This window comes from Danaus plexippus, chromosome 30 (genome assembly GCF_018135715.1).
Source record: "Danaus plexippus chromosome 30, MEX_DaPlex, whole genome shotgun sequence".
NCBI lineage: Eukaryota > Metazoa > Arthropoda > Insecta > Lepidoptera > Nymphalidae > Danaus > Danaus plexippus.
Window position 1 is genome coordinate 3,280,221 of NC_083557.1, and position 25,445 is coordinate 3,305,665.

At 41.7% G+C, this 25,445-nt stretch overlaps 1 protein-coding gene and 1 non-coding gene across 6 annotated transcripts; one reads left to right on the forward strand and one right to left on the reverse strand.

Moving 5' to 3' along the window:
* The first annotated feature begins 505 nt into the window (after window positions 1-505).
* LOC116776688 (GTPase-activating protein CdGAPr) lies at window positions 506-23,531 on the forward strand. 5 transcript variants are annotated; one of them, XM_032669941.2, is made up of 25 exons: window positions 506-863; window positions 14,380-14,480; window positions 14,596-14,672; window positions 14,853-14,941; window positions 15,344-15,467; window positions 15,552-15,681; window positions 15,940-16,118; window positions 16,419-16,510; window positions 16,582-16,639; window positions 16,713-16,839; window positions 17,466-17,644; window positions 17,762-17,975; window positions 18,039-18,167; window positions 18,238-18,388; window positions 18,542-18,631; window positions 18,726-18,817; window positions 18,908-19,034; window positions 19,117-19,269; window positions 19,348-19,442; window positions 19,653-19,788; window positions 19,863-19,951; window positions 20,191-20,283; window positions 20,395-20,466; window positions 20,961-22,688; window positions 22,840-23,531. In XM_032669941.2, exons 2-25 carry the CDS (start codon window positions 14,401-14,403, stop codon window positions 22,916-22,918), a joined length of 4,383 nt encoding a protein of 1,460 aa, XP_032525832.2. In that variant the 5' UTR covers window positions 506-863; window positions 14,380-14,400; the 3' UTR covers window positions 22,919-23,531. The 5 variants fall into 5 exon arrangements, with proteins under 5 accessions (XP_032525832.2, XP_032525829.2, XP_032525830.2 ...); XM_032669938.2 differs by lacking the exon at window positions 506-863 and adding an exon at window positions 11,805-12,531; XM_032669939.2 differs by lacking the exon at window positions 506-863 and adding an exon at window positions 11,805-12,531 and having other exon boundaries at window positions 17,780-17,975.
* Window positions 5,688-5,760, reverse strand: Trnak-cuu (transfer RNA lysine (anticodon CUU)). Its single transcript has one exon. It is a non-coding gene; the product is annotated as a tRNA-Lys (tRNA).
* Window positions 23,532-25,445: the final 1,914 nt, after the last annotated feature.

Consider the following 25,445-nt stretch of genomic DNA (forward strand, 5'->3'; position numbering starts at 1 on the left):
GGAATTCATTGTTCGTATTAAAATTTAAAAATAATTTATTTGTAATATTTTTGTCTCGCGCTTAAAACACTATTATAACAATTAAATTAGGCTTACATTTCAGTGCTTCTAAGTGATTCCAAAAATAAAAATATCTCCTTGAAATGATTTTTATTTTTATTTTAAATGTATATTAGCTGTGCTCACCTTTCTAAGTTATTAAAGTATTTCATTGCAACTTCATTACACAATTTTTTAATTTTTAAGTCGCAGGCCTAGTGGTAGATTAGAAAAAACATAACTTGCTTTGTTATTATAAATTAACAATTAATGGTTGATTTGGCTCATAAAGGTCCTTGTAACAAAATGTCTTGAGATATAAAACCCCTAATTTTAAATTAAAGTTTCTATTGATTAATTGATTAAAAAAGAGTTAATTTTCACGACTCAATGGTTAATGGGAAATTTGAATTTGATGATGGCAACATTATAAAAAAATGGCGTAGCGTCCATGACCCAGGGTCCGAATCAAATGTCAAACGGTTGTTGACTCAGTCCGCACTCTGCAGCAGACTTGTCTTGATATAGTAACAACAATAACAAAATTAACGTCAATCATTGAAAAATGACTCAAAGTGAACGCTCCATAAAAATGGTTTAATCGAGCGTTAGTGTTGTTTTACGTATTCAGTGTGCGGTATAATTGTTTTGCTTTATACATCCTGTTTCGTATGTTACACGCCTTATTCAAGAGTTTTAGGTCTGTCACAAAATCTTTTAAATTCGGCTTTTTGTTTTAATTAGTGTCGCATTGTGTGAGAGTGTTTTAAACTGTGATGGATTTTCTTCGTCATTGATTTAACCCCCTGCTTCGTAACTTTTAGGTAAGTTTTATAATTTCGAATTTAATGTTAATAATGACAGATTATATTGCTGAGGTATTTAAATAAATATATTTCAATTTATACGAACCTAATCTATCAGTATGTATGTTTAAATGTTTGATAACGATAATTAATTGACGATTGATATCATTGACGACGTTTTGACGACATTTAACTTGAGAAACACAGAACTAAATAATTACGAATGACTTGATATCTATATGTGTATATATAAAATACATTGCATAGCTGAGGTTACGTTTAATGTCTCGAAGCACGTAATGCAGTCCACTTACTTTTTGTATAATATTTTCCATAATTCCCCTTTTTTCTTATATTACACAATATTTATATTCCACTGGAACATAATACATTTACATAACATATTGTTATGTTATAATATACAACAAATAGAAAATACATTCAAAGAACAAACATTTGAGGTAACATGACACAATCACATCAATTATCATACCATCAGCCCCGAGGAACCGGTGCAGGTGAAATTTGACCTAGAAACACTGCACTGAAAAATGACTCAGAATTTTCACAATTATTACAGTGTAAGGCGTGTTATGTGTATCTTCACTCAGATGTAGTGAGTGAGTTGAGAACATTAACAACAAATATTTTCATTATTCCAAATTTTTCTGTTAAATTTTATTTGATGATGAAAAATTGACAAAGAAAATGACAATGAAAATATATATGTATATATAATGAAGACAGTGTACAATTTGTATTGACTCAGGTATGTTAATGATTTGGTTACAAATATAGTGTTTGGACGAACACACACAGCACAAGTACATATCATATATACAAAAGACCTCCTTATATTATAAGTTTATAGAAGCTATACCGGAGAATGTGTCTTGTGATGATGAGCCATGGATGGATGGTTGATGGAAGGTTAGCGTGATCCATTTAAGGGGCAGTAAATTTGACCGTAAACACTATTATTACGTTGCTATGTATTTTAATATTACGGCAATGTTGGGATAGTGATTAGATTTAATTAAGAAAATGTACAAAACATTTGGTTTTGAGTCCGCAACCTCAATTTTGTTTCGTTTACTCTACCGATCAAGCCAGCGAGTTTAGTTTCATTGAATTACTTCTTGTATATGCCAATATAAGTGTTCGGCCGACAGGTCCGCCGGTGAGTACATAAGCCAAGTATAATGTGTGGAGGACTTGAAACAATGACCCACAGGCTTACTGTGACAGAATATATGTTCACACATACACACACACAGTTAGTTAGAATTAATGTTGAATTAACTTAGTAGTTTATATTTCTATGTGAATTTTGAGTAAATAAATGCATTATATGTATTGTGTGTGGAAGGGTTATATTGGAATATTGGCAAAAATGTTGATTAACTACAGGACTGGGGAATATATCTGTTTTAAAAGATCCTCTCAGTTAACTGAACTTGAACTTTTAACTGTATGTTTGCCTGTTAGTTAGTCTATCCAGTAACCGTGTATATAACGTCTTGCTCTAACTAATGGGGGAGAAGCTACACTAATAGTGTAAGTAACAGGTCAGAGCTAGCAGCGATGTGCACTCCAAGCCTCGCAGTGTAGTTTTCATTGTGCCATATGTCTAAATTATGTGTCTCCGATTAAATTCATTATCGCTAGGGCTCCAGGACTCCGGGGGCTCCGATGGCTTCTACACGATGACGTAATCGCTAATCGCCGCTGCTTCCTAATTGACCCTAATTGTACGCGATAAGCGAAACCTTTTAGTATGGACGGACCTCACGCTGCACACTCAGATACGACGTGCTCACATACAAGCGACCTCAGCCGACATTGTCTCATCTATTTTGTTAGTTTCATATTGGTTTGTTTATACATCGCTCCCGTCCACATGCCCATTGTTCATTGAGTTAGGACGTCGCCGACTGCCGTCATCACCGACCAGTAATGTATTATCACAATAGATGAATTAGACCTCCCTTACGGAACGTTATTATAAGCCCAAAATCTTGTAAACCTGATATCGTTAAATGTACCTTAAAACGCTCCCAGGAGGGTCAGGGCTGAAATTCCACACCACGGAGCCGGTGAAGTGGTGGAGTTTGAACCTTGTGTTAATATTAATAGAGGTCATCACACTGTAACCTGCCCGTAACCACAATGCGGTCGAATCCTGGATACAGTTACAAGTGTTATTCTGTTTCTCTTCATGTATATTCACAACACTAGCCTCCGAACGCGGCTTGCTTCGACTACGTCCTGTAATTTATATATTTGAAATAATTCCAATCGAAAGGAGACGTAGATTACGTTATTATTTAATAAAAAAAATATTTTATACATATATACATATACATATATTCATGAGTGAGCATGTCTCGTGTAAGCGCTTTTTAAAGTCACTAATAGTGTGGTGAGCGGGCGCTTTCAACTTTGTTCCTAATTTCAGATTTCGTGATCTCTCACCGAATTGTTTTATATACACCAGGTATCACACGGGGCGGAGGTCATTCCTACGTCTGCTGTTATCCTGAACTATAAAAACACAAACTTTGTGAAAGTAGCCAAAAGTTTAATGTTGGTAGAAAATTTACTGTCACCTCGATACTTACCACTAGTCCCGGGTCCGAATCGTTAACTCGACACGGAGAGTATAAAGTTTTCATTCATACACCTAAACTGACAGTCTCCCGTCACCAAAGTACGTAATTACTGTGATATCACCAAGTTAAAATTTTAAATAAGAAAATTTAATTACCAATCACGTTCCTTTAAAATTAATCACATTTTATGTTATTGTACAGTATATATGTGTTTATAAGTAAGTATGTATTAACTTTAAACGCTTACTGGGTATTGTGAGCATTACCATTTAAAACTGTCTTCTCTCGTATGTGATTATGCGAGATCCAAGTGGCGCCAGAGATTACAAGAGATCGCGAGAAAAACGAAATAACTATTGTTCAAATACCTATCCATAAATATCTTGTTAGTTTTATCAAAATCAACTAATTTAGTTCAGTTGTTTCTGAGAAGATATATAACGGATACTCATATATATAATGACTCGTGTTGTTTAGTTCCTGTACAAGTAGATACGTCGAAGGTCAGGTGACTCAGAGCCGCTCCCTTCCATCAACCCAGTTACCCCAATTACCCCAGATACAGCAGTGATTTATTACCCCTTCAAATGTATGTGGGGTGATCGAGGACTGGGTATCACATAATGATTACGCACCCACGCGTGATATATACATATCGATATATATATATATATTTCATTGTCTGTCTGTTGTGACAATTAAAACAAGTCATAGCGAGAATTATTTAATACATAGAAAATCAAACAAAGTCGGGGTCGTCAGTTAGTGTATGTAACGGCTGACGTTCTACTCCTGTGCAACATCTGTCTGTATGTGTGTGTGTGTGTGTTGTGTACTATTTGTAACTTAACTTTAGACTTTAATATAAGCCACGCTTCACAAACGTAACACGCCCCCCACATACACTATGGCTGGAGTGAGCTGTCGGTCAGTTAGAAAGTCTTGTATATATAGTATCAAGACAAACCGGCGGGCGGAACTAGTTTTAAAAGACATTAGTGTGATTCAGAACAAATGTTGGCAGAGTAAACGAAACGTGGTGATCAGCTCCCATCGGTACAAGACTTGTATGCTATATGACATATGTGGACTAGACTGATATGTATGGTGGCCTCAATATTACGTTACAAGACATATACGTGAAGCCCGCCAGTTAAATTTATAAAATAATTGTTCGTCAAATACATACAAAGTGCATAATATTCAGAGTACATATTGTTTATGGAAAAACCTATGTCCGTCTTGCTTGAGCGGCGGACCGCGAGGTCTCCATGATGTAGGAATCCAATAGACATATGTAGCTTCCGTCACGTGCTGCGTCGTCTCATATTTAAAATCTTCTTATAGAATATTGTCAAATTGCAAATTGGAAACATGCTACGGGCGGCTTCGTCATAAAATCCCGTCTCCCGGTCTAGACGAACTGTTTGTTCAACTTAATTGTCACAGTAGTGCTTACCCCGAGTTAGTATCACACTACATACGGAGAGTTAACAGTTTTTCGATTACGAATATTCACGTATTGTTATATTGATGTAGGTAATTGAATGAGAAATTCCAAACGCTTCGAGAGTAGTGTGATATCGCGAGCTCGGACTAATCGTAGAGGTCACTAGCAATACGTAAACTATATTCAAAAGAAATCAATATTTTTAATAAATATTTTAATTATGATTATTCCTTTTAAATATAACAAACTTATTGTAATATATGTAATGTAACGGCAGATGAACCCGTGTGCCGGAACTAGTGCAGATATTAATAGCTCTGCAGCTTACACTAGACATAATACATTTTTGGAACCGGCGCCGACGAGACGAGACATCCCCCGGAGGTGACGCATAGGAACTCCCCACGGGGGGAAAATGGGGGGATTTATATAACATAAGATCATAATATTTCATTATATCTTATGTTATTAATTTTATATTGGAATTTAAAAATCTGAAAACTAAAAAACATTGAAAGAGAGTTGAAATGATATTTAGATGTGGAGGAAGGATAAAGGAATGTTGAACCTGTTACAAGACAAAGAAGAGAAACGAGAGGCGAGACTGGAGAAGGGAGGTGGAAGAACAGACCGTGTGTGACACACGTATATATATATATATATAAATTACTGCATACATATAATTATTGATCATATTTTGTTTGGGATTCGTAATAAGGTATTAATAAAATTAATAAAATAAAAATTGAAAAATATATAATAAATGAAAAAAAAGCTTGTCGCCCAACGTGGGGCTCGAACCCACGACCCTGAGATTAAGAGTCTCATGCTCTACCGACTGAGCTAGCCGGGCTGTACGTGGCTGCTCGAAATGTTTATACACTAGTTCCTGTCCCTGACTCCGTCCATGTAGATTGGTATCGGACTTAAAGAGAACCACAAACATGTATTTCCCTTTAACACGAAACATGTGGCTAGCAACTGTCAGCGACTCGTACAGGGTGTGTGACGGAGTTATAAACACACATACGGCGGCTATGATGCGATCCCGCGCGGCTACACGGACTGGAGGGATTCATTACTATATATCAGTCTATTATTTGATCTGCGTCACTGTAAAGTTTCATCAAAATAAGTCAAGTAATTTCAGCTTGAAAGAGCTACAAGCATCGTCACACACTATAACGTTCTTAAAATTAATGAATTGTGCAGTATAAAATTTGTCAAAAAATGAGATAATTATTATTGAAAATTTTTACATTTAGTGAGTAAAGAAATAAAGATCTTAAATTTTTATTAAGTAATCCAACAAAACGGTATAAAAAAATAGATTAATTTTATGTGAAAACACACGTATTCCTTATGACATGAAACACGTGGATAAAGATAAACGTGGAATAAAATCGTTTAATTTTAAGTCATTTCATTTTCTCTGTAATTCATATTATTCTTATATTTGACAAAAGTATTATTTTATTTTTAACATACGAAACCAAACGACATTCGAACGAAGACATACACACACGTTAAACACACAACACATTTTGTTTTATCGCAGTGATGTAAGACTGATTACATAACATATTTTTCTTATTTATGTTACAACACAATATAAATATTTATGTATTTTTGATTGATTTGATTAATATGTGTATCGTATATACTTTCTACTGTACGTAATATAACGTTATGCGAATTAATTATTTTTATATTTAAGGAGCTATGTTTTGACGTGCTTGTCACATGTGAAGGTACGTCGCGTCGTCACAGTTAGAGTTTTACGTGTCGTTATGGGTGGACGTTCAGCAGGTGTGTGTATGTATGTCACACGGTTACTGAGAAACTCGCACACAAATACCCACACACGGGAATATAAATTAGTAGAGAAATTTTAAACCTGTCCTAAACACGTCGTGCGTGTGATGTCTTATATGTGTATATATAATACATAATATAGTATTATGTATTTACGAGGGAATTTTTAAAAATACTTAGTCTTAAATTAATTATAGGTAATTTAATAGAAAGTCGACGGCAGTGGAAACTAATAGTAACCCAAGTTGATGGCAGATTGGTGGGTTCGAGGGCAGGAGAGGCGGGCGGTGAGGAGAGTATGTATGTATGTATGTGTGTTACATATAGATAGTGTCGACAAGTTTAGAAGTTAGACAATTCCATAGGGATGTATCTGGTAGCTTCAACCGAATTGCACTAATTCAATGATTACATCATTATTATATGTATGTATATTTATTCTTAGTTATTCCGAATCTCTCCCTACAGCTATGTAAAGTTTCACCCAAAGAAATTTAGTATATATTATATAATTTTAGCGTCTATGTGATTCAAGATGAGGTTTAAATCACCTCCAATTATAAAATTAGTCGAGTGGTGAAATCTGTTGAGATTTCATACGTAGATGGTGTTTGAAAGAAATCTTTAAAGATTTTAAATAGAAATATAACGTACAAACACACGTTACGACCAGTGTATATAACGGCGTGATACAGAGGTCGTGTGAACGATCACAGCGACTGTTCTGAGGGTACTGTTAGGATTTTTTGTTAGTCTTAACAAGAGGTCGAGCCTCCAGGTCGACGTACTGTTACAGCAACATTATATTTACACGGCCAGCTGGTGGGCCTCCTCCTGGCGAGGAACACGATGGATTCATAAGTTATAAGCGAACAACAGACGGACAAACATACAACATAACACTCAATATCAATATTTGTCACTAATTGGTTGTTTGAGACGAATCCACAGAGAGCGACCAGCTTTCTCTAGCTCAGTGGTGGGGATGCTGGGCTTGCTGGACCAGTGGCCTGAGAATTAAGATAACGACCGTATTAAAAAATAAATCCAACATTCCGGGAAATAATTAATATGTTGAATGTTCATTGAGCTGATCATATCTAAGTTTTTAACGTGTACTCAATGAAATAAAACGAAGATTTTCGTACGTACTACGCGTTATTTATCTTTATATTAACATAGTCCCGACGTTTCGGGTCCTTTCCAGCAACCGTGTTCACGGACAGACGAGGTTGTAGCGTTGCATCCGAAAATATTTTTCATTTTAATGTATTGATCTGTTTTTTGATTTACGACACGTAAATACATTAATAGTATTGCCTAGCTTTAACCGACTGCGCACTAAACGTCTCACGGCAATTCATTCTGTTCATTGTAATGTGACGCATGCGATTAGTGTAGGTAGCAGTCTATACTTGTCTCACGGACACTATAAGCCCAGTTAAAATAACTCACAAGTATCCACGGAGGAAAATCTTGACGACTTTATTTATTGTTTAATTTTTTTGCTGAAATATAAAATTCAACAGTCTTAAGCTAAATCAATATGTGTACACTCGTCTTTGTTTTGAGTAAACAGGTAAGAACATAACATATACAACACGTTTTGTATGTTTGTATGTAAACAATGATGTGAATACAAATCGCCTAACTTATATCTGAAGTGTGAATTAAAATATCTGTTGTTGATATTAAAAAGAAAGAAAAACGCTTCAAACACTTTCGCCGGGTTAGAGATTTGACGGACCGGTGTTGCTAGTCATAGTTTTACCAACATATAATGGAGAAATTTTATATATATATATATGTGTTATATATGTATATATGTTAGTAGTAAGATGTGAAGTTTTACGAATTTCGGTTCAGTGATATGAAGCTTCAGAGCAACTGTTATATAATTCTCGGACATTGACTACATGATTATAAAGTTTAATCGATATCAGTCCATGAACGTTTGAACAGGAACCAGGCCGAGTCTAGACTGCGGCTTACGAAGCCTGTAGACTTGACACTAGAACAAATGTCTCACGTACGATACATGAATATTTGATTGTATTATAGTTATTACTATGAGGTAAATATTACGTTATATTATAACAAAGTGAAAGTTGGTGGTAGGTGACGACCGTCGGATGTAGAACACACACACACACACATATTATATTATATTATATTAGATATGTTAATATTGATGCCATCAGGATTATTATCTATGTAATATAGTTGTATGCGCTCGTATTTAACATTTATTTGTTCTTCATTACCATGTCGACCTCATGAAGCAGTAGTGTCGAGCTGGAGTAATTAGACTGGCCGGCCGTCAGATCACAAGACAAACACACATATACTTAATGTATCACAAGGACACCTGTTCACTGTGTAAATATATATAGTTGTAATGTTGAGCGTGTATGTTACGAGTTACAAGGAATAATATACACATATATATAAGCTAGAAATCCTGTCTGTATGTTTGTATACAGTAATCTCAGAAACTAATAGTGTAATATGAAAAATTGTGTAAGTGCTATGTAGTACATTAATAGAGGCAGGTTATAGCCTGGACAGTTAGACGAAGTTCCGGTGTGTGCGAGTTTAGTTTCACTCTCACTGCCAACAACGTAATGTGTTTTAAACAGAGACGTGAACCGAGTCGCAGGTGAAAGCTAGTATGTATGCGGCGAGACCAGCGCGAGTCGCGACCGATACATTATTAATTAATTGTATACAACTAATGAATTTACATCTACTTTGGTAGAATTATTTTAATTTACAACACACGACACGACACGCCTACTCATGGCACTCAGGGAAAATTAGATCCGACTACCGCGAGTGTACACTCGACGAACTACATACGGACAGTGTTCAGTTGGACGGTACAGACTGGTGGTAAGGTCACTGATGACACTATTATATTTTATATATAGCAGAAGTGTTATCATTGTTGTGAGTGAGTCAGCTGCTGTCATGTTTGTTTGTTTGTTTGTTTGTTCCCTAGCGTCTCATGAATGTAGGTGACACACTGATTTAACCGTCACTGTGCATTTAAACTACTTCAACTAAATTTTTATGATACTGCGCGTTTTTGTTTTTTATATCATTACTACGTGTTTTTATATACATATATACACATGTTAGTCCCCCATCGATATAGAGATGAATGTGTGTTTGTCTATCCAACTTTTAGAACTAACTGTGTAGTATTCATTATATGTTTGTATTGTATGTATGTACTTAACATTTTATAATCACACCTCCTAACTGCGATGTCGACTGTTTTGTCCGAGGTCATTGACACTAACGGTGTAACAGCTGATTGGATCATTACATATTACGAAGCAATTTCGGTAACAAACAGACTCACATACATCAATAATAGTCACTGTCCGATCTAATGATGCGTTACAAAAAATACCTATCAATACGCGTTTTAATGATCTATTCAATGATTTTTTATCACACGCACGGACGTATCGTTAACAGTATATACTATATGCTAGACGTTGTCTCGTCCATTTTGTAATTATCTTAAGACCACTATCCATATCACAAGTCTTGCGTCGCACCACACACGAACCGCTTCCCGTTCAATAAACAATATTAACACTATAATGTGAGAAGATTAAGGAGTGAAGTACTTTTAACTCTCCGTGTAGTGTGGCGATTGTAACTTGTGGCTAGGATACAGTGGGCTGTGGGCACACACAACACATACATTATTTATTGGTGGTCGGTGAGTGTGGCGTGTGGCGAACACTCTAATAGCGTCATTCAAATCAATTGTCTCAGTTAACGAGACGGTGTTCAGTGTACCATATTATATACTGGCTCTCGCACTCGGAACCGGTTGGTTAGTATAAATTATGGATCGTTTAGGAGATAGAGAAACAGTAGGTATGATGAAAAAGACGTACAAGTATTAGGAAAATAACATTACTTTATATACCTAGTATATGTCATTAATATTATACAACATTCAATGTTAAACTATTTTTCTTGGAAGGTTTGTTACTGTGAGTTTTGACTTGCGCTATCTGTGACTGTATTAACGAGCATACACACACACACACACACTGCAGACACCTTCACCCGCTGTTCTGAAACTTCTAGAGTTTCATAAAGTCTTATCGATTCCTCTGTTCCTCTACGTCATACTTACTATATACTGTACCTGTATCCGTAGAAGCGTTTACTTACCAACAGACGCTCTGTGCCACCACTATGACGTTTCATACAACATGTTAATTACCCTTGATTTATTTAGTTTAGTAGTTTCATCGTAATGAAAACATACATACATCCGCACATACATAATCACATGTAAAATTGGAACTTCCAAAAAAGCAAACAATAAATAGAATAAGTGTGGTGATGTAACTAGTATTCAATTTAAAAAGGCTCGTCCTTAAACATGATCTCCAAACATCTGGAACATCCTAGATTCCAATTAGTTGATGACGTCACACCATATGGAATCGTCTCCTACAGTAAAAAAATACGGGACTCGACTCTGATAATATAAACAATTATAATTAAAACAAAACATTTTATACACTGGCAACATTGGTTACATTCATTCAATGTCAAAGACTCAAAAGTACTCGTATCCAGAGCCGTAAAAACATTCACAAAAAAAAATCATTCCATGTCAATAGTACTTCACTTCATTATTATTTTGTAATGGTAATTTAATGGTCTAACAATATGCGTATCGATTTAAAATTAATTGATATACGATTCATTAAATCATCGTTATTAGTATAAGTTCAATTTTATAACACCGAGTCATGCTCAATGATGAATAAATACGATTTTAAAGTCGAGCCACGGATATGAAACTAGTTTTTTTAATGACTCCGACTTCCCGTATTTAAAATATCGCGATATCCTTTCTTGCGAATTAACTTTGTAATTGAAAATGTAAAGTATCTTATTCAATGTATATATTTTATTACATTATAGGAAAGTAAATTAATATGAATAGAAATATATTTCATTTTTTGACATTCACCATTCGTTGGCAAAATTTTATATTCTGACAACACCGAGATCGACCGCCGTTGGGGAAGGGAAGCGGATCGGGGCGCGGGCCGCGGGGAATGTCAAATCGAATTATGTCCCGCAGCTACGATTCGCGTTAATTTAAATTTAAAAAAGGCTTTTTCCTAAACTAATTACACAGCCATTTCTATTTCCACTGGGCGACGCTCCGCAATTTAAATAATAATTTATTTGCTGCCATTTTAAAATGAAGCGTCGGAAGGCATCTATTTTCGTTCAACCCAGTTGGTTTTAATATTGTTTTGGTGTCGAAATATACGCAGCGTTTTTTTTCATTCCCTCGTCAGCGGTGCGTGGAGTTGCGAAAAACATTTCCGTTGAACGGACGGTCGCTTTAAAAACTAAAACTATGTCATAATGAAACTGTCTATATTATGATGAATAACACATCGGAATAAAAAACAATCTGGTATATTTCAGCAGTGAAATATTAGTGGTTTATAACTTAAAAGCAGTCGTCGTATATAAATAGATATATGTAACATTATATCGATATGATTAGCTTATAAACTAACTTAGAATACCAGTTAGTAATTTAGAACAACTGTGTGTAGTGAAGTTCATTACTGAACTGACCTTTCCTTTGTGCTCTAGAGTAACTTAACACCAGTGAAAGTTCCGTAGTGTACGAAACCACGGCTCAAAATACTGTAATTTTATAGTATAGAAGTAATTAAATGTGGGAGTTATCATGAGGCGTGTGTTTGGAGTTTGCTCGGACGGCTGGATTCTCTGTGGTCACAATGTGAGCAGCTAGTGCCTGGCCCATCTTTGTTGTCTGTATGTCTTGTTTTTTTAGTTAACCTCTCCTATATATAGTGACCATGTGTTTAGCTACCAGTCTACCATCTCTGATCTATCAATATGTCCTTCTGACACACTTGTTCTGAATGTGGGGCATATCTTTTCTATGTAGGTCACATTCTATTTAAGAATACTGCATTGCTCATTATTATGACGGCTTCTCGATATAACTGATCGTGTCTACAGTTGCTTAAACTTGTATCTATTTTTCTGAAAATGGATTAAATGCAGATGAAGCGTGTAAAACTCTTGTAATAACTTTTATATTATTTTTAATATTTATGAATACACTTGTTATTGACATTCTGCGGTTCATATAGTATTGATATATGTTTGCTTTGTGTTTTCATTATGCTGGTAGCAAAATACACATACAATCTGTAGAGTTAGCATGATCTGAATTGTTAGTGCGAGTGGTTGTGATGATGAAGTCACTAATGACATCACTACTCCCGATGATGGAGCAACTCATCATATCTCATCATATTCAAGGAGACAACACAAATGCACTGTATATTATAGATGAGTTCTAATCAAGTCCATCTTGATCTCATATGTTCTCATTGTATCTCATGTGCATGCTGATGATATGTTTGTCCCGTCCGTCTCAATTCATGTCTTGTGTGTGTATAGTTCTATAGCTTCAATCTTATTTTAAGTGTACATATTACGATACATAACTTTGCCACTGCCAGACCATTTTATATATATTAATAGTATTTTTTGTACTAACCGTTTGTGTGACTGACTTTAAATATGTTGTGAGTATTTTTATTGATGTTTTACTAAAAATATAATTCATGTAGTACTATGCTATGTTAGTGGTTTTGATATCTGTGTCGTGAACGGAATAAAAAGGTAAGTGGAAATTATCTACGATTATTAGAAATTCCTATTAAGTAATGTTTCAATATATACGAGACTGTTTGCTTATCCTGGCTTACCCCGGCTGGCTTGATCATGGTTTGTGTTATGGAAGTTAGTGAATGAACAGACGGTACCTTAACAGTACATGTTGTTAGGAATCTATAAGGGAAGGAGAGTATCATAGCTGGGGGACCATCCATAATATCTGGCTTTCATCGTTTTCTGGTAGTGAATATCCTCTACCGACACTGATTTAGAATGATATGATGGATGATTACAATTTTTCTGGAATTAGAGGACTTTAGGGTTCCTTGTGCTTAAACAAGGTCTGACTAGGTCCAGGAAGGTCTATATTTTATACACAACCTTCCTTTCCATTAGTTCCCAAATTGTTCCGCAAATCTCTTGTGTATCATCATGAATTGTATCCACTAGCTTAGTGACCCGAGTCAAAGTGTATGAATATCTGATCTAGTTCCCATCTCTACTCCAGGGACACAGGTTCCAAGGCTAAGGCCATATTATAAATATCATTTCCCTTTCAATTAACATTTAAATTTGACATTTCGTACGCAGCTGACATTAGTTCGTCAAATGTCACAGAGTAAACAAAGTCGTCAACTGATTTTTTTGAAGAATTTAATTGTATTGAGTCTGTGTGACCATTATATATATAAGGTAATAAGCCATCGCAAGTCGATCGTGTAGTCGTTAACAGGAATACTGATAGCAAGGTTTTGAGGAACGTGCCTTGACCGACCGCGCAGATGGTGATTATTGTTATTAGACTGTTAATTCACCAAGTGAAAGTCGGTGTCGGTGTTTTCTTTTAACATTTGGGAGTTTACTATTAGTCTTGGGGAGTCAATAATGTTACACTAGCGAGCATATCAATATAGTGTGTGTGTGTGTGTCCCTGCAGGGCTCCCCTCACGGCTCGGTGATGTCGTGCCAGTCGCTGGCGGCGCGCGCGTTCGCCGAGCCCGAGAAGGAGTCGCACTGCGCCCGCGCCGCCACACACAGGTAGGTACCAACCCCTCCCCCCGCTGGGGGTGGACACTGGCTGGTGTGCCTCTATATGAACACCGACACAAGAGAAGTAAACGTATATATTAATTGGTACCTGACCGTCTTCCAGAACCGTACGCTTCAGCTCGGACCCTCGCAGCCAGAACAGGACCACGAGCGAGTCAGAATGCAAGAGAGAAACACCCGGTAATATATATAGTTATCAGTGCTATAATTAAACACTCGCCGAGGGCTTCATGTTAATATGATATTAAATAATAAAGTTCAGAAAAATGACTGTCTATTTTAAAGTCTGTGACGTCATACATCAGGGCTTGTGGTGGGGGGTGTTAGTCAATGATCTCAGTCATGTGTCTGCGTCTGCAGGTTCGATGTCCCTGAGCACGTTGTCCATGTCTCCAGCCATGAGCCAGTCGGCGCCGAGCGCCGCGGCCGCCTTCCACATGGACGACCAGGTGAGCTCAGTCCACTCACACAGTATGTATAGTGGGTTAATACTCACATATGTTAATCAACCCACAGAGACCTGCGTAGTGATCTCGCGGGTAGGTTGTGGTCCGCGTCTTATTCTGATGTCAAAACTATATCCCTTTAAAGTTCCAAAGAAATCCATTCAGTAGTTTTGATGTTTTAGAGCAACAAACGTAGTCACGAACAGTCGTATCTATTAGTAGAGTGATGAAGGGATAACTCCTAACCGACGCATATAACGTGTCATTAGTTTTTCGTGGAGGATGAGGACGTGGAACTTGGAGAAAGATGTAGTCTCACGTGCTGCTCCGTCAAACCCGTTGGTAGCGTGAAACGCTCGGAAGTCTGTTTGTGGATACTGATCATGTACATCCTCTACCTTCCAGCCGCCCACGTGTCGTTTCCCCAAGTTAGAGGAGTGCGCTCACTTCCACTACGAGCGAGTGAGTCTGGGGGGAATCAGCGTGGAGCTGGTGCCGTGTGACTTCAGCGGGGACTCTCCCGGAGAAGGTCAGCACTACTTACATTACGTAACCCACGAGGTCCCTGAAGGTTGAACTTACAATACTGAGGATGATGAATACGTTGCTGCAGGTTGGGTGTGTCTGAAGGTCAGCAGCCACGTGAATTCCTGCGAGGAGGACGCGGCCGGCGCCGGAGACGACACCTGGACGCTGACCAGAAACAGGGAACACTTCCTACAGCTGGACGACATGCTGCACAGGTGACGAAACACACACGCGCACACACTCACACACACACGCACACGCTGTTGCACGTTAGCCGATCACGAGTCACTACTCAAAAATATAACGTAGTTGTTAAATACTATGTTGAACAATCTTAATCAAGCAAAACCACACATACCGCTGTATATACAAATATGTTGATCACACACAACATTCACACATCCCTCATTTCAATTCGCCAGTGTCTCAACGCCTGTAAGAGTTTGCCTGACGACTTCAACTTCACATTCCAGGTGTATATATGACAGGAAGGTGTCGGGCCTGCCGTGTCTCTCGTCAGCGCTGTCCTCGTCCCTGGACGAGCAGGCGTACTCCCGGCTGGTGGCGGACTACGTCCATCACCTGTCCATCATAGCCGACGACTCCATCAACTGCGGCCCGGCACTCAACTGGCTTCAGATGGACAATAAAGGTCTCTCGTACTTTATAATCGTCCTTGCTTCCTGTTCTGTTTTCCAGACATATTATAATTCAAACAGTAAATATTATAAAAAAATATGTGAACACGAGCGGGAATTGAATTTGAAACCCGCTAAGTAATTCATTCTAGCTGCTTTTCTAGCTGAGCCATCGTGTCTCTACTCTTATCTCTACCATATGACATATTTGAGTTTATATTTTAATAAAATCTGTCTCACAGAACATATTTAACTCCAAGGTAATGCATGTGTCAGTATAAACCGTGTCCTAACAATTCAAATACATTCTCCAGGTCACAAACTGCTGGTGGCCAACGAGGACTCCAGCTCAATTAACACTCCAGCTGTAGCGGCGGCGTACTCCGTGAGGAAATATGTGTCCCAGGTCTATTGCAGTTATCATTGTGTGTGTTTCTGTATGTGATAGGAACTTCGTTAAGAATATTGTTTTTCCAGGCTCGGGATGAGATCAGCTTCGATGTGGGTGACATGATCTCGATAATCGACATGCCAGGTGAGCGTCTGGCCGCGCCCGGGAGGCAATAACGAGATATGTGAGAAGTAATCGTTGTATCTGATCTCTCCAGGTCCCCAGGAGTCCCTTTGGTGGCGCGGCAAGCGTGGGTTCCGCGTGGGTTTCTTCCCTCACCACTGTGTGGCCGTCATCGGAGACAAGGTCCCGCGGCACATGACGCAGCCTCCGCCCATCGTGGGGTGTGTACCTCGTGACCCATCGCCCCAGTCGCTTACAGTGACAGTTCCCTACCACAAGTAGCATCCCGTCTTACATTCAACTCTGTCGTTCTCCGTATCTAGTTTGTGTGTGTCGCTCGTCACGAGCGACTGGCTCAGTCCAGATCCACACAACACTCATGAATAAATTAAGAGATCGACAGAAATATCTCAGTTGTTGATAACTATTCACATCCTTCACAAAAAATCCTTGTGAAGAAGTCAACAGATATTACTTAAATGTTGAATTCTTTTCATCCTCGCCTTGGACCTCAAGGAACAATAATTTACTAAACTAAAATACTGCTTTGTTCCTTAATGTCTTCATTCACTTCATATTACACTAGAGAATTAATGTCCTTAAAATACTGCTAATGTCAATCAGTGGTGAGCGCCATCTGTCGTCCGTGTGCCGGTACTGTACTGATAAAGTATAGGCTTTGTGTTACTCTGATGTCCAAACTGTATCAGAGGAAAGTTCTATCAAAATCCGTTCAGTATGGTTTATGTGAAGAGCACCGACGATCCGCATGACCTCACGACCTTTCTCTTGACACGATAGGGTTTAAACTATGTGAACGCTAGTGCTGTAACCAGCCTTTGTCCAGGTCTGTGGCTGTGGCACCCATAAAACCGGTCCTCCGCAAGCACGGGAAGCTGATATCCCTGTTCCGGAGCTTCATCCTGTCCAGACCTTCGCGGCGGAGTCTCAAGCAGCAGGGCATCCTGCGGGAGAGGGTGTTCGGCTGCGACCTGGGAGAGCACCTCACGAACTGCGGACACGACGGTGAGGCAGACACGCACTCACGACACATTTGTATATAGTGAAGTTTTTTACAACTAAGTTTACTTCGCCTGCAGCTCTCTCAGTACTAATTATATGATGACTTCTACAATCTCTAAGGTCCCTTCCCTGGTCCAGTCCCTCAGGTGTTGGTGGAGTGTTCGCGGGCCATCGAGCAGCGCGGCGCAGTGGATGGCATCTACCGTCTGTCGGGGGGCGCGGCCCTGACCCAGCGGCTGAGGGCCGCCTTCGACGCGGGCCTCGCCGCGGACCTGCGGGCCCCACTCCAGAGAGACCCGCACGCGCTGGCCAGCCTCCTCAAAATGTACTTCAGGTAATAGAGCTCCGATCGAGTGCACATCTCGTCCGACGCGCCGTGACCCGTGTGTATCCCCAGGGAGCTGCCCAACCCTCTGTGCACGTACCAGCTGTACGACAGCTTCGTGTCGGCCGTCACCGCCCCGGAGCAGCTGCGACTGAAGGCGGTGAGGGACACCGTGGTCAAACTCCCGCCGCCCCACTACAGGTACCGAGTCCCGTACGACCAGTCCGGCCCGTGAGGTCCGCCGTGTGCTAAGCGTATGTCTGTTCGCCAGGACGTTGTCGTACCTCATGCGTCACTTGCGGCGCGTGTCCCTGCTGAGCGAGTCCACGGGCATGACGGCCAGGAACATGGCCATTGTGTGGGCGCCCAACCTGCTGAGGTCGCCGGCGCCGCAGCACGCGCTGCAGGGGGTCGCCGTGCAGGTACCGACCTACACACCTACACACCTTATACATACAGGGAAACACTGGTTAATTATTTTTGTACACGCCTCATATCATCTGCTCGGTAGCTAATAGTTAAGGTTGTATAAGAATATATTCCTATTGTATTCATGCTAGTAAACATCTCTTCAGGCGGTGGTGACCGAGTTCCTGATATGCTACGCCGAGGAGTTGTTCTCCAAGGAGCAGGGAGCTGACTCCGGACCGCCCTCCATAAGTCAGGTACAACAAGCGGAAGGACAAACATACATTACGAGACTTATTAGACAACAGTATTAACTCGTGATAACGATAACAATATAATGACATGTTTAAGGAGAGTCAAGAATCTCAAATAGAACTGCGGGGCCTGGAGGCCGGCAGACGACCCAAGAGTCTACCTTTGAACCCGCCCACTAAGTTGCTGAGGTATGGTGACACGACACGCGCACACATACACACACACACCCTTACGGTAGGCGAGTGTTTATCACACTGATACACGTTCCTCCTCACCAGCCTGGAGGAGGCCCGGCGCCGCGGTCGACCTGCTCGGACCTCTCCCCCCGCCGACCACGTGCGCCTCTCCACACCCGACACCATGGCGCTCCGGCCCGCCTCACACCTCACGCCCAAATATATAGAGGTACAGAGGCAGAGAGTGGGAGAGAGGGAGGGGGAAGTCATCATTAATTAGTGTGTTGAGTTTGTGGTACGTGTCTGTGCAGGTCGGCTCCGGCCCCAACAACCTGCCGCAGTACCACACAGTGCTGGAGCTGCCGGGGCCCGGGAACAAGAGACTCAAGCGGTCCCCGTCCGGCTGGAGGGGGCTGTTCACCAGGAAGAGGAGCTCGCGGCCTCCGCTCATACCGCATGTAATGGTACACATGACGGTGTGACTGACTCTCTTGCGGGTTCTCTCCCGTCCGGCATCCCCTTCACTGACCCTCATGTTACAGGAGCCGTCAGCGACAGCGCTGAGGCCGGCCGTCTCGTGCGAGTCTCTCAGCGAGGGCGAGGCGGCTCCTCCCCCGCGACCTCCACACCACACCAGGTACACTCTACACCATCACTATCAGCTAGCCTCCGCGTAGATTTCGTGATTACGATTGGATAAAAGATGAATAATGCGCTTCACGAAACAGTTATAGCGACTGACCGGCCGGGACACGGCCAGTCTGTGCTTCTCAGGAACCAGTCAGATTCAGGGTCCCTCATACCCGGTTCACCCTCACAGGGATCGTCCCGTACGTTTCTGTTGCAGGTCATCGTCGTGTGACTCGTACTTCGAGCCGTGGCAGGCGGAGCTCGCCACCATGAGGCTGAGACTGTCCCCGCAGGAGAGGGACCGGCACATGTTCAGCGAGGAGGACGACGCGCACGCGCAGCACGGCGCCGCGGTGAGGAGCTGCCCGCAAACAGACATACATACATACAGACATACAGGATCTGACCGGGGTGTGTGTTTGTGCAGGAGGACTCCCTCAACACCACGCCGGGGAACAGCGCGGTGGGCAGCGCCGCGGACACGCCGAGACGGACGAGAGACGACAACACGGAGCGGTCAGTGGAGGGGGGAGGGGGGGGAGTACACAACATTAGTAGACATCGCGATGAGAAAGAATATAGAACTGAACAATTAATAGAATTAGATTTTAATTGTCAAAATACTGGAATTGTGAACGCGAGAGACAAAAATAACTCAGTTCATAAAGAAATGACTAGTTTGTTTCACCTGGACGTCGCTTCGTGCAATAACCTGAGATCATGATACGGGCTATATAAACATGTGCGTGTTACAGGAAGAGGGTGTCCCTGGAACAGCTGGAGCGGCGCGTGGCCAGACTCGGCTACATCGACAGCGACGAGCCCGGGGACAACACGCGCGCCAAGAGGTGACGCTCGCCACTTGTATTTCATATAGAGTTTCACCGTTATCAGTTCTACGATTTCTGAAACAAACAGACGGACACATAATATATAATCGCTTAAAAACAACTCCGCAGATTGTGCAAGGACCGAGACAGTCCGCAGTCTTCAGGCCTAGAGCTGCCGGCCCTGACTAACGTTAAGATGAGGTAACTCACTATATAACGTACAACACACACTGACTAGCTCACGGGTGAACGGTTGGTGCCTTATACATAACGATACTAGCGTAGACCCCCGACCCCGCATGACTCGGACACCACCGTCATACCATACATTAACTGACAGCTCATTATATTTATATTGTGTAGTATAGAAAGGGTGCTACAGGAAGTATGTCACTACATATAAATATACTGTGCTGTTTAACATCTTGTATTAAAACGTTAGTATTTGCCAACCTCGCAATACTCGTACAGATATTATAAATATTAATTAAATATTTTTTTGTTCTGTGAATGTTCTCCCGCGTGTCGTCTGAGGACACGTCCTGTATGTCTATAGTCTCCCTGTCCGGACGTGTCGTTAGTACACCCTGTTGTAGCCCCCCCCCCCTCCTGTATGTAACTGTCATAATAACTATCAGTATTTAACTTCAGAAGCATTCGTTCTCATGTAATGAAACTAACCTCACATCTGACAGAGAGAGAACCTCCCCGAGGAAACAGAAACCCTCGGCTCGATACAGCGGTCTCCAGCAGCCCGTCACCGCGGACAGCGAGCGACTCACCTGGCACGGCAAGGATCACTCCACGCTGATACGGATCGACTGGCCGGAGACGCCCACGCCCACAACCCCCACCACCCCCGCCCCCGCCACACCGCTGTACGACCCGCTGGAGAGTGACTCGGAGCCCAGCGACAAGCACACCATCACCATCAAGAACAGCTGCCGGAACTGCGACGAGGAGAAGTGTCTCAAGTGCGAGCTGAAAGCCGCGGACTACGAGAACGTGGCGGCCGCAGACCTTGCAAGCCTGGGCTCCACAGACATCAGCTACCACAACCTGAACCGCCTGTCCGCCGTCTCCAGCTCCTCCGCCTCGGAGCACACCTCGCACCGCAGGGACGACCTCATGAAGATCATGACGTCCTCTCACGAGAGCTCCTCCGGCTACTCCAACGTGAGCTACAAGCAGGACGAGCCGTGCGACCGCTACGACTTCGCCAGACCCGACTACGTCAACCTGTCCTCCAGCACGTCCAAGAGCTCCCCGGCCAGTCCTCTCAAGAGTCCACTTAAGTCCACCATCAGCATAACGTTCCGCTCCCCGGGCAGGGTCCAGACGCCAGACTACGAACCAATAGGCAACGAAGACACGCCCACCAACGAGCGGGACTCTGTCTACGAGGACGTAGACCTGGAGAAGAGTCTCTCCATAGTGGAGGAAGCCAGCGTGCCGCAGACCGACGCCAGTCTCCCGACGCAGGAGGCCCGGCAGCCCGGGGACTACGGCCGTCTCGCCTCTGACCTCATCATTCTGGACACGCCCACCGACGACCGAGATCTGTACAGCCAGGTCAAGTTCTTCAAGAAGAGCATCGAAGAAGTCAACGCCATGATACTGGAGACACCGGACAAGGAGGCGGACTACGAGCGCGTGGAATTTAAGACGAACAACTACAGCTTAGACGAGACCGAGGAAGACGGGCACACGGAAGACGGGGGCGGCTCGGAGAGGGAGAACGGAAACGTGATCACGACCAGCAACAACCTGAACGTGCGGGAGCTGGCGAACAGGTTCGAGAGTCCCACGGAGCAGAAGGGGGCGTTCACCTTCGACAAATATAAGACGGAAGACAAACATGCCGCGGCCAGGAGGGACGACCACCAGCCCCGGACCACCGCGAGGACCCTCGCCCTCGCCCGGGACACATACACGCTTACCAAGAACGTCACCGCGAGGTCGCTGGACGAGAACGCGTTCGTCAAAGAGTTCGGATCAGACAGAGACAGGAGGAAGAGTCTAGAGGTGAAGGACGGACAGAGACAGGCGAGGGGCGTACCCGACCTCAACCTGAACACGGAAGACCTGCAGACCAAGACGGATACGGCGGAGGACAGGGTGGCGCTGATACAGGGAGCGGGCAAGGAACACGAGAAGATGCTGAGCAGGCAGAGAATAGAGAAGTACAAAGAGGAGAGAAGGAACTTCCTCAGGGAGAAGTACAGCTCCCAGTCCTTCAGGAGCAGCCCGGAACAACTCACCAGGATCAAGCTGAAGAAGAGCGACCACGAGACCAGGACGGACGAGCCGCACAAGTTCGAGAGGAGGAACACCGTGGACCTGGGACAGAGGATGAGGTTCACACTCGCCAGGAGCGCCAACGACCTCGACAGTATCCCCTCCCCCGGCAGCCAGGAAGACAGGTGAGATGCACTTACATACAACACGAGCTGTCCAGGATCCGCCCGGTAGCAGAATGATCATGATCATGCAACATGCACGAGACGTAGAACATGACGTAGACTAGACAGACGTACACCCGCCCACGCGTTCATGTGTGTATAATGATTCCAGGTCAGAGAAGATGTCGCCCTCCTTCAACATACGCGACATGACGGCCATCTTCGAGCAGAAGTCGCAAGGCACCGGCTGATGACGTCACTGTAGACGAAGACAGATGTTAATATTTGTATCTCAGCGCTTTACTCCTCTAACGATTGTTGAACTCTTTATCCTTGTTATTATTTATTTGCGAAAACAAACCTCTAGCGTCTTAGGGTATATAAACGCCGCGTGTGAGACATCACAAGAACAAAGTATTAACGAATGGTTGTACCTTTATTTAAACACCTCTCTAATGTTAAGTCTTGTCGTTTTCATTTTATTTGTTTTTATATTAAACGAGAAAAATCCAAAAAATATGTTGCCATAAACGTTGTTTGAGTTGCATTTAATGTAAGCTGTCGACGCTGCCTGCGGGTCCGAGAGAGAGAGAGAGAAAGAGATAGATAGATAGATAGAGAGAAAGAGAGAGAGAGAGATGACCTTCAGAACATGTTAATAAATAACACGAGACAATAAGTAATCGAATATTCTTGTAACAATGTATTGTGAGCCCCGAGCCGTGCCGCTGTCGTTGGTTTGATCCAAGTGTCGTAGACGGCAAGCGCTCGCTGCGAAGGAGTTGCTGGGACGTTCCCCGCAACATGACGCCCGACCCGCCTCGACCGTCGCCAGCCATTACACAAATAAACGGTATCACTCTACACGTGTTTTAATTACTCTCACTCCTACAGACACGGGAGCGCGCTGGTCGAGCTGCAGAAACTGAAGTGTTTTTCATGTTCAGCGTTACTTCCGGTTAAGCCAGTGTTTATAGTTATCGAATACGAGGTCATACTTAAATATTGCCATTACAAAATAGAAATGGTTCAGTATTATAATTAAATATAATCAGTCGTAAAAATAATGCTAAGGATTATAGACTATGATTAGTACGGCACAGATGGCGCCACTTGTAACACGGCCATCTTGTTTCTATTGTAGCAGCTCGCGGTTTTTTTGACACAGCTTTCTGCTTACGTTTGAGAAATACAAAACGGAATACCAGTACACTATTTCATATAATGTTAAATAAATTATCTTTAGGCTAGATCTTCCATAATAGCAGTTCCTATCGTTTCAACACTATTATATGATTTTAATAAAATATCGACGTAAATAAATTCACAAATACGTACCGTAATAAACACTTATGTAGAATTTTCATAATGCGCTCGGATCTATCAGCTGTTGGAACTTGCATCGGACGGCTACAGAAAAATGTTATTGTATTTGTTTGATTAGATTTTGTAATATGGTTGTTGTGAAATTTATACAGAACTGTTGCATCACACAGCATTAATGTAATAAAGAAAGCTATATGGAACAAAATTGTTATTTTTTTCTTTTCGACACAGGTTTTATTATTGATACTATTCAATGCCACTAATACATTTCTTGTGAGGTAATTTATGTTAATATATTATTACCATTAATCCTTCAACTCTCCAATAACTCGAGGAGACATCCCTATTTACTTCATGATCGGATTCAGGGGAACTAGCATACAGTTGCTTTACGGCACTAAACTCTGTATCCTTTCACGCCTTGGATACTATTTATTGTTTATGTCCGTTGTATGATCCGCTTTAGTGAGTTGATATGGTCCAGTGTATAAATGTCCAAGATTCTTCGTGATACCTATTCTGTTATCGCGGACTATTCCAACATTCCACAGCACTTACTCCCCTACTTGATATTTCTTACACTTGATGTTTCTTGTCGCACCGAGACTTCATTACTGTCATATTTTTGTCTATACGTGACTTAGCTTATCGCCTGCGTTCATCTTGTTGGTCCCGGGAATTACTTGTTAGTGAGGAAGTTGTAGGATAAGCGGGCAAAAGGACATTTTCACGAGAAAACATTAAAATTAAACGGTGCAAATCCGGTGACTGAGTGAGGAGAAATATTATATAATTTCTGTAGTTGTATTGAGGCCATTTATGATCGTAGCGTTAGAACTCCCCGAGGATTCGGTTTTTTTTTTTAAATAAACAAATTCAAAACACTAACTGTTTATTTAATATAGTAATTAATTAATTGATTGAAATATATTAAAGTGAGATAATTCATTAAAAGTGGTATCGCCTAAGAGAGCTCGAACTAAACTGAGGACCGGTGGTCGTATTGCGAGAAGGAAATAGAGCTGATTTGGCATTTATATCTGGAAAGTAATGTGAACGACGTGCGAGGTCTAGATCAGCAATACGGGAAACATTCCGGTGTTATACCAACCCCCGGATAAGATGAAACTTGCGCAATTAAAAGACATCGATAAGTTTTAAGATGTTCTTAAACGTGGAAGAGGAATTTCAATTTCTTCGTTAACTCCTGTACTGTGGACAGTTGGAGAATTAGGAATAATTCTTTTACCGAATTTCTTTAATAATGTAGAAGCTGGGTTCAGAAGCGGCTTCAGCACAAAGGACCATATCCAAGTAGTAAAACAGGTGATAGAGAAATTCTTAGAATATAATAAAGTAGCTCAGTATAGCCCACTGCTGAGCATTAATCACCACGCTCGCTCAAGACGGGTTGGCGATTTCAATCTTATAATTTGTAATTATAAGACCAGG